This window comes from Hemicordylus capensis, chromosome 3, assembly GCF_027244095.1.
Source record: "Hemicordylus capensis ecotype Gifberg chromosome 3, rHemCap1.1.pri, whole genome shotgun sequence".
Taxonomy (NCBI): Eukaryota; Metazoa; Chordata; class Lepidosauria; order Squamata; family Cordylidae; genus Hemicordylus; species Hemicordylus capensis.
In genome coordinates, this window is record NC_069659.1 from 53,226,504 (window position 1) to 53,245,147 (window position 18,644).

Sequence of the window (18,644 nt, forward strand, 5' to 3'; positions counted from 1 at the left end):
ACCTGCAGGTGCAGCTGGGGCTCCTGCCAGCCTGCCCCAATCTCTCTCCCATGTGGGTGGGTGGGTGGGTGGGGAGGCACGGCTAACAGTGCCAGCCTTGCCTGCTTGCCTCTGTGACTGCTGCTGGCCCCGCTTCCTCCCCAGGTGCGGCTTCCTCCCTCAGCAGCCAATCAGAGAGGTGGGTTTTTCGCACTGGTTTTTGACTCCAGGAGGCGGTGGAGAACTAGGGGATGTTGGTGGGACTTGGAGGGCTGGCTGGGAAAGGAGTGGAGGAGGAGCGTGCACACATGGCGTGGGGAGTCCCAGCACCAGAAGATGGGGGATGTGCCAATCGTTTTCCAGTGCAGAGCAGGTCAGGGCTGGGTGAGTCTACTGGGGAGGAGAGGATTGCTGCACCGCATACCTGTACACCGCAGCCCCTAGTTCCCTAGCCCTTTTGTAAACTGGAGGCTGAGCACTGCCTCCAGTGTTGTTTTTTTAGATTGTGAGCCCTTTGGGGATAGGGAGCCTATCTATCTATCTATCTATCTATCTATCTATCTATCTATCTATCTATCTATCTATCTCAACCACTTTGGGAACTTTTTGTTGAAAAGCAGTATATAAAATATTCATCATATTCATTGTATCTGTGCAATGCTCTGCCCTGCCTGTTCTTTCCTTCCATCCCCTTCCTGAATCCTTGGCTCCTCTGTCTCATGGTTTGTTTATTTCCTTGGCTTCCCCTGGCTGATTGACCATGGCTGGCCCCAATGGCTAGGAAGGTGCTGCTGGGAGTGGGGGTGAGCAAGGAGGAGAAACAGCCCCTTGTGGCTGCCGCTACTTGGAGTTGGAGACTGTGAAGGTGGGTGTGGTAGGAGTTGAGGAAGGAACAGAGAGAAAACTAAGTTGCTTCTGCTTGGCATGCACTGCAGTAATGGGAGACACCCGCTGAGGAAGGTTCTATGAGGGTGTAACACTTTGGGTGGTTTTTTGGGGGAAAGCGAATGAAATCTCTTTAAGGAAAGAAAAATTGGTGAGCTTTGATGTTGCAGGTTTTTCCTTTCCCATAGGATCATGAGCATCTTAGTCATGTCTACTCAGAAGTAAGCCCCATTGTACTTAATGGGACTTACTCCAAGGTAAGTGAGTATAAGATTCTAGCCTCAATTAACAAGATATTGAAATGAACAAGATTAAACTCTAAGACCATGGACTTCCAGGAATGCTGCAGCTAAATAGGGGTCTGAATTTCCTTTATCTCCTGCAATCAGTACCCCATGCAATTGAACACTTGAAAGGCAGTGTGGTGTAGTGGTTAGTGTTAGAGTGTTGGGTTAGGATTGAGAATGCCTGAGTTCAGGTCCCTCCATGCTCAGCCATGAAACTCAATGGGTAACCATAGGCCAGATACTCTCTCTTATCCTAACCTGCCTCACAGGACTGTTGTAAGATGGACCCTTTGTCCATCTTGCCTTTGTCCATCTTTTGATTGATTATGTGCCATCAAGTTGGTGTCAGTTCTTAGTGACCACATAGATAGATTCTCTCCAGGATGATCTGTTTTCATCTTGGCCCTTAAGATCTCTCAGTGGTGCATTCACTGCTGTTGTAATCGAGTCCATCCACCTTGCTGCTAGTCGTCCTCTTCATCTCTTTCCTTCAACTTTAGTAGTGCATTTTGTACACTGACTGGCAGCATCACTCCAAGGTTTCAGTCAGAAGTCTTTCCCAGCCTTGCTTGGAGAACCTGGGACCTTCTGCACGCACGCAGAAGCACTATCATTAAGCATGCAGATGCACTGTCATTAATTGTGGTAGGCACCCAGACAATCCATGTTCTTTTAACTAGTTCCAATCTTACTTTTGATGTTGCCTTCTACATCAGTCAGTACTGCTGCCTGAATCATTTAATTGTGGATCCCGCTCAGGTTGAATCAGGAAGGCCCCACTCTGAATGCATGCGTGGACACACTTATAGCATGTATAGTATATTATGAATATTATATTGAAATATTAAGGAGGCTACACACATGCTGATTTGCCCCCCAGCCCTGGCAGTGAACAGCCCTGGCAGTGCCTAGCTCCTCCTCTAACTTAGTAATGGAAGGTATGTGATTTCCTTTTTGTGGTTGTTCCCTCATCCCACTTTTGTATACTTATGGGATGGCTTGTCACAGGACTTTTATATTGGGCACAGATGTGGGGCAGGGTGAGAGGGATCTGTATCTCTAATTTGAAGTGGATTGGTCAATCTGTTGTTTTTAAATATTTTTTTGAATTAAACACACACACACACACACACACACACACACACACACACAAAAGTCCTGTAAGTGGCTTGTTTCATGGCAGGAAATTACAAAAACTTATGGAACTGACACCCCCCCCCCCACACACACACCATTATTCCATCCCATGTGGAAGAATCTGCCCCTTGCCTTCATAAAAAGGGGGCCTAATGGCACAGCGGGAAATGACTTGACTAGCAAGCCAGAGGTTGCCAGTTCGAATCCCCACTGGTATGTTTCCCAGACTATGAAAAACACCTATATCAGGCAGCAGCGATATAGGAAGATGCTGAAAGGCATCAACTCATACTGTGGTCACCAGGTGTCGACACTGACTGGGCACACTTTACTCCCCCCCCCCTTTAGATCTCTTGGAATGGCTTGTCATAGGGCTTTGAAATTGAGCAGAGATGTAGGGCAGGGTAGGAGGGCTCTGTAACACTAATTTGAAGTCGATCGGTTAATCTAATGTTTTAAATAAATTTTTGATTTAGGAAAAAAAAATCAAAGAAGTCCTATAAGTGGTTTGTTTCATGGCAGAAAATTCCAAAAACTTCTGGAACCTACCGAAGGTCTTCCCCGCCCTGGACTAGGGGACTCCAAAATTACCTAGGTGCGCCTCTGCAGCAAAGAAAACTTCTTTTTTTAAAAAAAGGCACCAAATCGCTGCTCTCGTAACAAGATAGCTGCTGCCTGCCAAACTATGCCTATTTGTTTGTTTAAAGCGAACTCCGAAATGTCAACAGGAACGTGTGGTTTAAGGAAAAGAAGCCAAGCAAAAGTTCCCGAAAGGTCTGATGGAAATAACTGTTCCGTGACTCTCCCAGAGGCACTGAGACAAACAAGAGTGCGGAGCGGCATTGGAGAGCGTGCGGAATGCCTCGTCCTCCGCTGCGAGGGGCTGCCTCCTTCAGCATCTGTCCTATCCCTGGAGGGCCCACCACCTCCAGGCACTGACTCCTCCCCTCCAGCCCCCGCTCTCGCTTTCCTCTCAGTGCCACATCACTGCGGTCTCTGCAGTCCTGCTTCTCATGTCCAGCAGAGGGCGAGACGGACTCGTCCTGGAGCCCATCCCGAGGCGAGAGAGGGCCAAAGCCACCAATGGGGCAGCAACGGGGGCGGGGCAGGGGCGTGGCCCAGAGGAACAGCCGGCGCGATTGCTCCAGCGGGGTGGAGAGGTGGAAGAGGCGCATCTGGGCAGCTGTCGAAGGCGGGATGGGGGAGGAGTGTAAGGAGAGCATCCTTTGCAGACAACACAACGTGAGGCTTTCCCCCCGTTACCGGGCAAGGATGAGCTCATACGCGGCACATACTTGAGTGTGGGAGAAGAGTAAACGGACAGCTTCACAGACTGAAGTCAACTGAAGTTCCAAAGAGGCGCAAAACAAGTTGCAAAGAAGCAGACCAAGTTCGGTAAGCCTTTGCAAATATGTTAGCGCTGTTTTTTCTATTCGTTTTTACTGAGCCTAGTGTAAGAGAAGAAGGAAATTTAGGATCGAAGCGTTGGCTCCTGCCGTAGATTTCACCCATGTATTTCCAAAGCACTACTTAGAGTCCGATCCGATCTTAAATCAGTTTAAGCCGAAGTAAGTCTGCCTTACTGATATTAGTGCGATTAGTTTCCTACGAAGTAATGCTTAGGACCGCAGCCTTAAAAGCTTCTGGAGTATCTCGTGCTGAAAACCTTCCTCTTAAAATGAAAGGGAGCTTTGGTCAGGATAATTCTTTTTATTTCACAGTTCTTGCCTTTTTGGACGTTTTGGAACATTTCCCTTGGGAAGGGAGGGGAGAGAAGATAAAGGTGCAGAGCAACTTCGGACATGGACTCCCCTCTTTCTGTTTTTTTTATAACAATAATAAAATAATAATAAACTTTATTTGTTAGCCACCCCATAACAAATCGTTCTTTGGGCAGCTCACAACAGAGGATTAAAACACAATAATTTTATTGTGACTGACTCTCTCCTGATCTTCGTGTACTGGGGAGCCAGATGAAGAACACACACAGTGTGCGTGCACACACACACACACACACACACACACCCCATAATAGGGACACTTATTCAAGATAAGTTAACATGCTTTATTTTTCCTGTTGGAAATCACTTGATTTAAAGTATGAAAAAGAATGGATGTTACCACTTTTCAAAAATACTCTGATTCTGGCAGTATTGCAGATATTATACAACTATTTTTGGTTGGAGCCCTCCATTGCTAACAATAGAACAGTGAGAGCAGCACTTGGTATACTAGGTGTTATATTTATTTTGCCCTATGCTTATAGACACAATATATCTTCAATCTATTCTTCTTCTTCATAATTGCAAATAATGGTTATTGTGCTGCAAAGGGGTGCTCCCACAAGTTGTTAAAATGGAAACAGCTTTAACTTTCTTGCAGTCTGCTCCTAGGACAGGGCAGCACAACTGGCCCTCCAGTTATTGTTGGACTACAACTCTCATCATCCCTGACTGTGGCTGAGGATTATGAGAGCTGTAGTCCAGAATCGGCAAGTGGACCACAGTTGTGCAGCCCTGCCCTTGGATAGATAGTGTCCTGGCAAGAAATGCCTTTGATGCTACCTAGCATTTTTAGTTTATCAGTGTTGCCAGGTTGTGTGGCTTGTGTAGGATTGCAGAATTTAGTAGTGTAACAAGCCCTACTACTTCCCCCAGGCTTCCCCCAGCAATGCCTATGAAAAGGATTCAGATCTACCTCTCAATGACTGACATACAGATTAAGTTGCTCAATCATCTGTCCTGTCCAGGGCTGTCCTGTTTCAGTTCTGGGACCCATGGAAGTCTTACTTACACACATTCTGCAGTGTCTTCTTCAGTCTTCTCCCTTCTCCCCAGGTCTTTCCTTCACTCCTTTCCCCAGCCCAGTATATGTTCGTGTTCTCTCTCTCTCTCTCTCTCTCTCTCTCTCTCTCTCTCTCTCTCTCTTTCTCTCCCCCCCCCCGAAATTAGGCATAGGATGCTCTTTTCTGCATTTGCTCCCCACCCATTCCTAACTCACTGCAGACAGTAGATTCAACAAACGGTGAGCCGCCAAACTCAGCTTGCCCCCCTCTCCCACCTTTCAGGTAGATCTCCTGGGTGACTGTCTGGCTCGCTCACTTGTATGTCTAGCCCTGCTTAGGAATAAATCACAATAGGTTCACTAAAGCTTCCTTTCAAGTAAGTGCACAAAGGATTGCAGTCTTAGGTTGAAAAACTACAAAAATAAATATTTGCCTGTGATAGGATATCTGAGGTTTTTTCTTTATAGAAAGTGTTGTGTATATACCAACACTCAGAGGTGCTCTTAGCCATGGACCTTGGGGATCTAGTCCATAGCCTCCTGCCACTGGGGGTGTATATGTGTGTGTGTCCAAATGTTCTGGGTGGGCCTCCCCAGAGCCCTGCCACTGCCCCGTGCCCACTGCACCAATATTTGCCATTTTTGTAGCCAGGAGGTGGGAGTGAGCTGAGCAGGCCTCCCTCATGGTGGCGGACACAGAGGCTGCTGGGCCAGTCTTTCCAGGTGTGCCTGCCAGTGCATCTTCCAGGAGGTGGTGCACAAGGGCAACATTTATTTATTTATTCAATTTCTATACCGCCCTTCCAAAAATAGCTCAGGGCAGTTTACACAGAGAAATAACAAATAAATCAGATGGATCCCTGTCCCCAAAGGGCTCATAATCTAAAAAGAAACATAAGATAGACACCAGGAACAGTCACTGAAGGTACTGTGCTGTGGGTGGATAGGGCCAGTTACTCCTCCCCTGCTAAATAAAGAGAATTGCCACATTAAAAGGTGCCTCTTTGCCAAGTTAGCAGGAGTTCATGCAGGGCATGAGCAGCTGTGAGTTCAACATGAATTCCTTTGGGCCCAAGGGCCAGATGGCACTGTACTAGTCGGTCATCAACAACAACCTGGAGCTGTGCCTGTCGCCACTACCATGGGGGAAGCCTGTGGCTCACCTCTTGGCCGTGTAAATGGCAAATATCAGTACGACGGGTCAGTGGTATGGTGGGTGCAAGGCAGTGGTGGGGCTCTGGGGAGGCCCCCCAGAACATTTGGAGGCCCTCCAGAGAGAGGAGCAGTGGCAGGGCAGTGGCAGGTATTTTAAAAAATTAAGGGGGGGTCCTCGCAGCAGGGTGGGGAGCCTTGTGGCATGAGGGTGGCCTCTGAAGCCCTTGAGGTCTGGGCTGATTTTGGACCTAGGTGTGCCACTGCTAACACTTATTGGTATAGATACCAACATTCAAAACCCATGTTGCCCTTTGGGAATTTGTTCTGAAGAAAGTACGGTAATGGAAGAGAGAGATAAGGTGCAACACTTGACAGTCTAAGACAAGATCAGTGCTGCACATTTAACTCAAATCGTCCAAATGGTGTAGAGAGTAAGACTGAGCAAAGTCCTTCTGCCTCATGATGAGATGGCTGCCTCATTCAAGGGATAGTTTAGTAAGATGCACGCAAGGGCCAAAGTGTGAGGTGATGTACATATATTTGATTCCTATACTAGCATCATTGCTGCAGGTAACCCACTTATTTTGCTGCTTCCATGTGCCATTTCTAGGGTGTGGAGCCCAACCACCCAGAAAATGTTTGTCAGAGACATCAGCATCAGTACATCTAAGGGCATAGCAAGGTTGGAGTGGGCTCAGAGACAAGATTTTAAAATGGCCCCCCTCCTCACTGAAGCTCAGCTCATGAAGTAAAGAAATCTTAAAAGAGGCTGAATCGTGGTAACAAAAAGCATATATATATATATAACCTATGTGCCACAATAGAACATAATCCTAAATTATTTTTTTTAAGGTTTTGTAAATTGTGGACGATGCAAGTCATTTAATGGTACTAGAGAAAGACATGCTGTTCTGGTAGCTCCAGGTCTTAACATTCACATCAATTTCGGAGGATGGATACTACAACTGAAGGAAGCCTGGGTGGGTGTGCGGCTGGGGGAGTCAGTCATGTGACTTGCCTCTGGGGGGCCCTTCAAGGCAGTGGGCCCTCAGACAACTGTCTCCCCTTGCCCTATTATAGTTACACCCCTGAGTACATCCCCAAGACTGCTGAGGCCCATATAACAACTCTGAAATACAGGCCACTGTTGTTATCCCTCATGGTTATGTGGAGAGATAATCACTCAGTTAATTCCTGGCTGATTTGAGATTTCATCTAGTGCAAGGGTTCTCAAACTTGGGTCCCCAAATAAGGTGGGACTACAGCTCCCATCATCCTCAGCCACAATGGTCTGGGGATAATAGGATTGTAGTCCAGCAACTTCTGGGGACCGGAGTTTGAGAACTCCTGAAGTAGGGGCTTCCAGTTTCACTGATAATGGTAATGGCTGACATACTGTGCAGGGAGCCACCCATCCAAGAGGGATGTGTGCTCGCTGCTTCTGAATTATCCAAGAACCCGTCCATGCAGCTTCCTAAGGCAGAGGCAGCTCTGAAGCTGTGCATCATCATTGCTGTACTGCTATAGCTAGTATTCCAGTAATTGCATAGCAGCAATGACACACAGCTTTGGAGGCACAGAGTAGCCTCCACCTTTGACTGATTCAGAAGCAGCGAGCACACATCCCTCTTGGATGGATGACTCGCTATGCAGTATGTTGGCCAATAGCATTCTTTGCATATGCAAATCATTTCATGTGAATTACCTTCATGTGATCCTTACCAAACATATAAGATAAGTATTGTTATCCCTGTATGGGAACTGTGGCTGACGGAATGGCTTTCCTAAGGCCATCTAGTTCATAGAAGAGGGAAGATTTGAACCAGGGAAGTTCTAATTCACAGCTCAGTCTATTAGCTACTATATTACACCAGCTTCATTGCACCATTTCTCCATTTAAATGACTGGATTGTACCATCTCATGCTCAGGAGAGAGAATGTCCCTGCATTTGCTTTTGACATAAACTTCAGGAAACTGTAAAAACTGGGTTTGTTTTTTTTAAAAAAGTCCTGTTCACACAATCATCAAAATCAGAGTAGGTGGTGTTCTACCCTGATTTGCATGATTGCATGACCTCACAAAAATCCTTCCAACCCAGATTGCTCAAAGCAGGGTAGTCCAGCTTTTGTACACTGTTCTTAACCAAGGTAGGAGGAGAGAAGAGCTCTCTTAGTTTGCTTTTCTGGTTGTGTGAATCCACTTAATGTATTTTACAATGACCTCTGTCACTGGTGATAAACATTTTGATCAGAGAGAGATTTTGATCAGAGAGGTGGGTTGGGCTGCTTGTGTGGAGCAGCAGGATTGCTCCTGATCCTGGTGCTTCTGCCCCTGCTAGCCCGACTCTTTAACCCTGCATTTATCTGAGGTTAAAGAAACCTGCAGTTCGATAAACCTCAGCAGGCGATCGTGAGCATGATTGCTGCTGGGTTAAATGGATTCCTCCTGGTCCACTGCCATTTCCAGCGGTGAGCCAGCAGGAAGGAGCAGCTGTGTCGAGTGTGGCAGCTGCTCTAATACAAGCTGCCCCTGCGCTCATAGAGTGGGGCATTCTGGGATGCGGGAGGGGGAAGTACTCCTGCTCCCAGTTCTTGCCTTTGCAGCACCACCGTCTGTGTGGGTGTGTGGTGCAGCGGAGGGAAGCACAGCTGCCGCTTATCTGCTGGGGAAGGCAGGCGAGCTTCCACCTTTCCTGCAGCCCTTAGAAGTGGTGGCCGATGGTCGTGTGTATGACCTCATTTATTCTAGTCAAAAAATTGTAACTAAAATGTTGACTTCTTCTATGAAATTGGAATTTTCTTTTAGATTTTACTAATCTAAGAGAAAAAGTTGAAAAAGCACTAGCTTTGTTGTTTCTATTCTACTATGGTTAACACAGCAAATTCTGCTTTTAAAGATGCCTGCACAGTAAGGTTTTGTCAATATTATGAACCTGCTTCGATGGACAGAAAATGAGAAGGAAAGCCAGAGGGACTTACTGTAATCATCAGTTCCTTAAAAAGCATTTTGGTTGCCTGCCATTTTGTGCCTGAGTGTCCAGTGTATACTAAGCAAAACTGGAAATCGCAAAGGATATTATGAGACAAAGGGATTGCCATGAATAGGGAGTTAATAGGCATGTATTGCACTTTCTGACTTGCTAGTAGTTGGTATGACAGTAGGGGCGTAACGATGGGGGGGCAGGGGGGCACGTGCCCCGGGTGCCACCCCGGGGGGTCACGTGGGGGGTGCCAAAAAGTGGCTTCCCCCCGCCCCCCTGGATCGCCCACCGAGTGTGGCGGCGGGTGTGTGGTGGCAATTTGGCGCTGGCGTGCGGCGGCGGCGGCGGGTCGCCCGTGGCCCGCCAAGTGTGGCGGTGGGTGGTGGCTGGCGTGGCGGCGATGCTGTAGCGCGGCCTGAGCGGCGGCGGCGAATCGCCCGCCGAGGACGGAGTGCAGGCCGCAGAGCGATGCCGAGCCTGGCTCCTGGCCCGGCGTTGCTTCCCAACTGCGCAGGCGTGCCTGCGCAGTTCACAGGCGCGCCTGCGCAGTTGGGAAGCAACTTTACTGGGAACAGCCTATATTCTGCAACAATAGCTATAACAACAACAGCAACAACATTGATAATAAAATTCAGCCATCCCAGGTCCTTGGGAAGGACTCGATGTCTGGATAAAACAAACCAGTCAATAACACCTGAGTAAATAAATAATAATATAATATATTTTAGTTGTTAGCTGCCCCATAACAAACTGATCTCTAGGCGATTCAGAACAAAATAGGTCTTGATATAATACTGGGTTTCCTTTATGTCCTACACTGCCCCGTTTATGATGTAATCAGGGGGGGAAATGCTGAGGCATATTATTGATACATTGAAGGGCTCAGATGTTGCAAGTTTAAACTACCTTGTTATGAATACGATTCCATATGTTAGTTACTAAGTTGCTGCCTTTGCTTTATTGTCTTTTAAAGAGAGAGATATCTACTAAGCCTTTCTCTAAGTTGTAAAGGTCTAGTCTTATTCTTTATGCTTTATTTATTGATGTAACTGCAAATAGGGTTTTTAAGCCTATTTCTAAATTTTAAATTGTAGTTTATTAAGATGTATTTCCCCCCTTTTCTGTTGTTATGCTTATGTTATATTTTATGTTTTTTGTTCTGTTTAATGTTATGTTATGTTTTGTTATGTTATGACCAGTGGTTACAACAATACAAAAAAAATTACTTACATTGAATAAAAAGACATAAAAACGAGTCGGGACAAACGAGCCACTCTCTCAGGTAACCCAGTCCCAAGACATTTAGGGCTTTAAAGGTTAAAGCCAGCACTTTGAATTGGGCCTAGATGGACTGGGGGTCAGTGCAGCTGATGAAACACTTGCATGAGATACAGTCATCCCTCGCCAACCGTAGTTTCCTCAATCACAGTTTTGAGTTTCCATGACTGGGAAATTGTGACAGGTCTCGACAACCACGATCTGAGTATCTGCGGTTTCACAAGAGTGAGGTTTTCCCAGAACAGAACCCTCACAGACGACAAGGGATGACTGTAATAAAAACGCCCAGTCCCAGTTAATCATTTTGCAGCCCTATTTTGTACCAACCGCAGTTTCTGGACTGTTTTCAAAGGCAGCCCCACGCATTGCAGTAATCTAAATGAGAGGTTACCAGAGCATGAGTAACTGTAGCCAACCTTTCTCTATCCAGGTATAGTTGCAGTTGGCGTATCAGCTGAAGCTTCTGAAAGGTACTCCAAGCCACCGAGACCACTTGAGCCTCTAGTGACATTTTATTGTCAATGTTTTTTTTCTTAATCTGATTTCAAATTAATTTTTAATGTATATATTTTAACTCATCACTTTATATCTTTTTGGGGAAAACAAAACATTTAATAAACATGTTGATCCTACCTTCCGGGCATGTTTGTGAACAAGATGACATTATCTCAAACATTTTTATTGAGTTTGCTTTTTCTTCTTGTGTCCTGTGTTATTGTACACTAAATATTATTCATTTGGATTAATCTAACTGCCATCGTAACCACTTCCTGAAGGCAAGCTGTTTGTAAGCTCCATTTGCATTGCTGGTTAAGTGGCTAGCTTTGAAGTGCAGGAACAGTGGAAAGCTTTCCTGTCTATAGGCACTGTGCACCTGCAGTGCATATTGTGATGAAAAACAAATTTAATGGCATTCAGGGAGATCAAAAAGGGATGGAAGGGGAAGTCTTTTAGCAAAAAGCACATATTTAAAAGAGCAGTTTGAAGTAGCAGTGATATGCTATTCAGGCTTAGTGTTTACAGTTTTAATCAACTTACAGAGCTGTCATACTGAGTTAGACTACTGGTCCTCCTAGTTCAATACAGGAGGACCAGTACAGTGAGTGTGTACAGTACATTCACTGGCAGTGACTCTTTAGGGCTTTCGACAGAGCTAAACTTCCTGCCTTATCTGTAGATGCCAGGAATTGAACCTGGTATTTTCTACATGCAAAAGCATATTCTCTGTCACTGAGCTATAGCCACTTCTGTTTCCAAGCATATACAATTTGTGATGTTAAGTAGTTTGGTCCAGAAATCACCTTTGGAAAGTGAGAGGGCTTTTTATCAATTGGGCTTCAAGTTATTTGTTTAGATATGTAGCCTGAGACCAGGGATAGATAAAATCCAGCGGAACAGAATATGATTTCTTCTGATTCAGTCAGATTTCCCTAATCTTTGCCAGCTGATACTGAATGTCAAAGGCCAATTCAAACATTATCTTCCAAATTGCTATTGGTTGTTGAACACATACAATGGGTGATAAGGTCTTTTTGACATCAAATTCTCGCTTATTCAGAATCAGATTATTTAGACATTAGCTATTGTGATTTTAACTTTAGATGTTAGACATTAACTTTTTAGTAATTTGGGGTGGTGGTTCATGATTTTGGGGGTTTGGGGTAAGTTGGGGGTTGGGTGATTTTAAGGGGTTTGGGGTGATTTCTTGGGGTCCCTCATCACTCCTCTTGCTGTCTGTTGGTGATTATATGTTAATAAGCAGCGGAGCTCAAGTCTGTCTGGAAACATCATGGTCTGAATTAGAAGACTTTTCAGCTAGAGGTTTTTGGGAGCCTTCAAGGCACTTACTTCTGTTTCTTTTCTCTCCCCCTGTGTAAGGCACCATGGATAATGAGACCGCGGATAGTGAGACCGTGGATAGCGAGTAATGGAGTCAATGGGTTTGAGGGGGTTAGATTCCTAGATTGATAAAATTATGGTAAAAATGAAGGGGGGGGGAGCTAAAAAGGGCCAAATTAAGTGCCCTGCTCCTCAAATGCCTCCCCAATCTCAAATGGGGAAAATTGTGATCCCCCCTATTATTTATTAATGAAATGCACCACAAAATGGCTCCTGGACACAAAATGGTGACTGGAAATTATCTCCATGGTCATTTCTGGCCCTCTAGGATCCACAGATACGTGGATTTTAACCCTTTCATATCTGTGGATATAGCAACTGGGTGTCTTTTTTACACCCGTGGATGTGTGGGACCACAAATAGCGGTTCCGTGAATAACAGGGTTCTCTGTATCTCTGGCTATATATCTCTGGCTATGTATGTCTCTGTATCTCTGGCTAGCTTAATGCTGCATATTGAGTCACTAGGCTCATCAGCAATTCAATGTGCCTGTGTATACAATATGAATGCCATAGGTATCTAACCCTTTCCTTAAGAAAAAGGTTGCCTGTTGGTTCTGTGTTAATATCTTGCTATGATTATGAAGAGACATTAAGAAAAAACGCCACAACAAATGTTCTTTCTTTCCCCTCCTGAAATAGCTTTCCTAACTTATCTGGACACAGTCATTCTTGCTGTAGTCATTTCCAGGTTGTACAGCTCTGGTACACTTAAAATGGGGCTGCCCTTGAGGACAGTCTGTAAACTTAAACAAGTCCAGAATGTGGCAACCAGGATTTTATCTGAGGCCAGCAGGACTGGATCATATCATACCAGTCCTTTACCAGCTCTCTTGGCTGCCAGTTTGTTTTCAGGTTGTTGCTTTTAACCTTTGAAGGTGCTGGTTTTAAATCCTCAATGGCCTGACATTTAAAGCCCAAAGTTTCTATTGTATGATCTTGCCCATAGTCTTCATTCCTGAATGGAAGCACTCTTTGATGTTTCCCTGTCATCTGAGATGTGGCAGATATCCACAAGGGACGTGATCTTCTTAGCTGTGGCACTCATGATCTCTCTAGAGAGGTACTGGTTTCTCACTGCCCACTTTCAAAAGGGTATATTATTTAGGCGAGCTTTATAATTCGACAGTGTGACCCCGAAGGGATTCCTTCTGTTTTGCTGTACAAGTCAGTGGCGCACTTGCGTAATTTTGGTGCCCGGACCGCCCCCGCCATGAGGCTCTCCCTGTGAGCCCCCTGAGGCCTCCCCAAACCTGCTTTTGGGGGCTTCCTGCCACCACTCTATGCCCGCTCTGCTGTGCCGAACTCCCCCCCCATAATTTCAGTCACCAAGTGTGTGTCTGAGTGGTGGCAGCCAGGGGGTGAGTCGAGCAGGCCTCCTCCCCGCCACCCCCGTGGCAGTGGTGGCTGGAGCAACTGCTAGGCCTGTCTGTCCGGCCCAGCAGCTCTTGAGAATCTCCAAGGTTGCAGGCAGGAGTCTCTCTCAGGCCTATCTGGAGATGCCAGGGAGGGAACTTGGAGTCCTCTGTGTGCAAGTACACTGCCTGGTAACATTTATGAAATTACTCCTGTTTGACTGGATCATTTCTTCAGTTTCCACCCAAGTCAAGTGCTTTCTCATGCAATTACTCTTGCAGTGGGAGAGGTAAACAGAGCTGGTCTTGTGGTACAAATAGAATGATCTATTTCAATGGTGCAAGCGAAAAACTGGAGGTTCAGAGCAGCAGGGCAGTGGCGAGGCAGGCGCGGGGTGGCAGCAGAAGCCCCCCCTGGCCATTTAGAGTCCCCCCGGACCTTGGAGGCCACAGACCGGGTCCCCAAGTTCCAGGGGTAAGAATGTCTCTGGTACAAGTATTATATTGTTCATTAGTATAACAATATATAAATGTCACTGTTTTGAATATAAGGCATCTTGAGTTCACTTCTGTGCTGAAAGGGGGAGTATAGGGCATATGTCCCAGGGAACTCAATTGAACTCACTTGGACTTACTTCTTAGGATTGTGCTGCATAAGTATATTTATATTTTTAGCTTTTCAGGCTATTTACTTACTGACGTGAAATTAGGAAAAGAACCTGACAAGTCAAAGCAAGGCTACATTGACCTTAGTGAAATAATTTGTGAGCTGTACAGTCTGTAGTCTGAAATACTGCTATTCAAGACTGACCAACGAAAATATTTATTAAGCAGAAGGGAAACATACCCTATGTCCATATTCCATTTATTAAAAAGCTTGACTTGAAAGCTTTCTTCATATAGTAGGTACAGAATCTCCAAGGTTGCAGGCAGGAGTCTCTCTCAGGCCTATCTGGAGATGCCAGGGAGGGAACTTGGAACCTTCTGTGTGCAAGTAACACTGCCTGGTAACATTTATGAAATTACTGCTGTTTGACTGGATCATTTTTTCAGTTTCCACCCAAGTCAAGTGCTTTCTTATACTATTACTCTTGCAGTGGGAGAGGTAAACAGAGCTGATCTTGTGATACAAATATTAATAATATTTATATACTGCTTTTCAACAAAAGTTCCCAAAGCAGTTTACAAAGATATAAATAAAAATTGCTCCCTGTCCCCAAAGGGCTCACAATCTAAAAAAAAGAAACAAGTCAGACACCAGCAACAGCTACTGTACTGGGGATGGATAGGGCCAGTTGTTCTTCCCCTTCTAAATGAAGAGAACCACCACTTTTAAAAGGTGCCCCTTTGCCCTTTTAGCAGGTGACTAAACTTGGTGGCATAGCGGGGAAGTACTTGCCTAGGGAGAAAGAGGTTGCCGGTTCGAATCCCTGCGGGTATGTTTCCCAGACTATGGGAAACACTTATATCAGGCAGCAGTGATCAGGAACATGCTGAAAGGCATAATCTCATAATGCACAGGAGATGGCAATGGTAAACCCCTCCTGTATTCTACCAAAGAAAACCACAGGGCTCTGTGGTCGCCAGGAGCTGACACCCACGCAACAGCACAACTTTAAGCATGGTAAAGGTAAAGTGTGCTGTCGAATCAGTGTCGATTCCTGGTGTAGTAAGCATGAATCATCCCTTTTGCTAAGCAGGTCTGCCTGCGTTTGTATGTATGTATGTATGTATGCATGTATTTAACATACTTTATACTACCCCAAACTTACGTCTCTGGGCAGTTTATGAGAGAAAAACAACATTAAAACATTAGTTAAAAACAAAAACAAGAAATTTTTAAAACAACAATTTAAAAATTTTAAAACAATATTGTAAAACAACATTAAAAACAATCAAAATTTGAATGGGAGACTACATGTGAGCAGTAAGAGATATTCCTTTTAGGGTATGGGGCTGCACAGGGAAGAGGACCTGCATACCTGTATGCAGAAGGTTAAAAATTCCCTCCCTGGCATCTCCAAGATAGGGTTGAGAGAGGCCCCTGCCTATAGCCTTTGAGAACCTGCTGCCCTTCTGTGTAGACAATACTGAGCTATGTAGACAATTCGGACCAATGGTGAGTCTCGGTATAAGGCAGCTTCCTATGTTCCTTTGTTACAGTCTATCTTAGTGAAATTGCTAGGACTTGGAAGTTAACTTTGGCTAGATTATGCTTTACATGTTTTTATTTCTATATATTAGTTTTTTTTAAATTTGAAACAATGTATTAGCAGAGCCTTCTTGTAAAAATACTGGTCCAGAAAACGATATTCATATTTCTGTGTCAAATTTCCCATTTTCTGGGACCAAAACAGCAACAATGGATTTATTTTCTTGTAGAGAAATGTGAATTGCTTATGAGGACACACCTCTTCCTGTGTGTAGCACCATAGGGGGAAAATAATTAGCTTAATTTTTCATCATTGCACAGTCACCAAAGAGAAAATCATAACAATCAAACAGAGCAAGTCCTGTGTTTATGTCGAACATAACATTGCTCATTGTTACTCTGAGGGGGGGAAATCCACTGAAAGAGAAAATAATAGTCACTATAAAAAGAAGTCTATATATACTGAGCGGCATCTCAACTAGCGCTCTGTCGGAGTGAAGTTTCTTCAGTGAATGAAAGGAGCTCTGAGCTTGTACAAGGGGCTCTTGTATGAGTGGAAGGTGTCTTTGCGCAAAGGAAGGGGCTTTGTGCTGATGGGGCACTAGTCCGGGTGCCACCCATGGTGTGGTTTGGCATGGAAACAAAACACAGACAGGGAGTCTGAAATAATTGCATTTATTCCTGTCGTAATATGAGGCACTCAGTAGCTCCAGGCCACAGTGGTCTCTATGGAACAATATCAACTGGTAAAAACAAAAGTATCAAACCACTATAAAACTTACCCAGCAAGAAAAAATTAGTCTGCAGGGAAAACAGACCAGAGATTCTAGGGATCAAGCAAAACATATTCAAAGAATTGGCAGGTCAAATGTTTGCTGGGATCAAAAGTCTTCCTGGGATTGGAAGATTAACAAGGAGGTTCTGGTCTGCGTTTCTGCCAAATTAACCTCCGAAATAGGTGGGACACACAACAGTGAGCCTCTTCTCATGACTGGCGAGAAGGACTCCAGAGCAGGCTGTGGGGAAGGCTGGTTAGACTTACCTTCCCCACAGATGACCGCTCCTCCTGTGCTGGGCGCACTTCCCACGCAACCAATCGATTCCCTGCACGCCCAGGCAGCAGGGAGGGAAATATCATAATGCACCGTGCGAGTGTGCAGTGCATGATGGGGAATCCCCCCTCCCCTCCCTGGGCTCCCTGCAGTCTGGCAGCCATGGCTGCAAGCAGCCGCAGCTGATAGATGAGCAGAAAAATGGGACTCCCTTAATCTTGTTTTATCGGGTGGCTCCATAGGCAGGTTTGCTGCTGTGGTGCTGCCAGGATCGGGCCCGATCCCTGAGGTTCATATGTGTGTGCAAAACCAGGCTGGGCTCCCTTAGCCCAGTTTTGCATGCGTGTGTGAATAGCCTCAGTGCCAGGCAGTGGCAGATGGTGCTGGGGGTGGGTGGGAAATGAGCCGCAGATGTGGCTCATTCTCGCTTGTCTGTCTTTGTCCTGGATGTCTCTCACCTCGTCTCTCTGTGGCGTTAACCCCAGGGGCAAGCGGGCTGCTATTTGCTGGGTTATCCTCAACTTGACATATACCAGCCTGCATGCCTGGCGTTAGCACCACAGTGAGGCAAGAGAGAGAGGGGCAACTGGGACAGGGTGAGATGAGGTCCAACAAGCCACTCCAGTGGCTCATTTTCTCTCCCCGCCCTCCACCTGTACCAGCCACCACTGGTGTTGGAGCCTCTTCCAGTGACCTCAGGGAGTGGGTGGGTTCATGGTCCTCCAGTTACCCTGTTCCTGAGCCATGTCATTGGCAATGACCAGCTCTTTGAATTGGACCAGGAAATGGACTGGCAGCCAGTGGTGTAATAAGGGGTGGGTGGGTCACATGATTCTGATAACTTAGGAAATCATGAGTTCTGTTCAGCCTTCTTAACTGTGTTTCTCTTTGGCGGAGCTGCAGCTTCTTGAGGTCTCAGCTGCTGTTTTCATAAGGATATCTGTCGAGCTGACAGGGATGCAAGTAATTTTCTAGTGGCTGTAAATTGATATAAACACCAAGTGCTAAGTGACTAAAGCTGTCATTATCTTCTTGTGACTTAATACTTAATCTGCAAGTTAACAACCCTGTGAGATTATTGGTATTCTTCTGCAGTTGCATTCAAACAGTTTTCATTTTAACAAACGGTTTGCATGTTTTAACAAGGACTTGTTCAGCACATCAGGGTTTAAAAGGAGGAGTGAACAAGAGTATGGATTACTCCAGGGTCATCATATGGAAAGTTATGCATACTGGGGCAAAAAACCCCAACTTCACATATACGCTAATGGGATCTGAGCTGTCAGTGACTGACCTGGGAGTTATTCACACATACCTTCATGCCCCAGGGTATCTGAAGAGCGAATCTGCTTCACAGCAGATTCGCAAGATGTTTAATTTGGGGATTTAAAGAGAGAGTTCACATAGGCTTGGCTACTTTCCGCAATCCCTGGCAGACCTTTTTCCTGTGTGTTCCCACTGGCTTATTCCTTGTTTTTCCTCCAACCAATCACAAATCACATCAGAGAGGAGGAGAGCATAGCTGTTAGTTTGACAGCTACGGAGGAGGAGCAGAAGACCAGCGTTGGAGGCTTCACTGTTGCCGCCACGGATGGACCATGGTCCACAGAAGATGTCAGCAGCAGAAGAGAGCCAGCTCACACGTCCCAACAACACAACCAGTCCCTCTCTCCCTACACCGGCATGGGCGGGGGCATGGGG

The 18,644-nt window shown here is 45.6% G+C and overlaps 1 protein-coding gene across 3 annotated transcripts in view; it reads left to right on the forward strand.

Moving 5' to 3' along the window:
* The first annotated feature begins 273 nt into the window (after nucleotides 1-273).
* Nucleotides 274-18,644, forward strand: part of TMEM45A (transmembrane protein 45A) — a 36,698-nt gene continuing 18,327 nt past the window's right edge. The window contains exons 1-2 of one of the 3 annotated variants that reach the window (XM_053310202.1): nucleotides 3,482-3,683; nucleotides 10,917-10,956. Coding sequence is in view for 1 of the 3 variants with exons in the window: in XM_053310200.1 (XP_053166175.1) it covers nucleotides 316-363 (48 nt within the window). In the remaining 2 variants the exon portion in view is untranslated. Of the gene's footprint in view, nucleotides 364-3,481; nucleotides 3,684-10,916; nucleotides 10,957-18,644 lie in introns of those variants that run through there. The other 2 variants (XM_053310200.1, XM_053310201.1) reach the window with 2 other exon arrangements.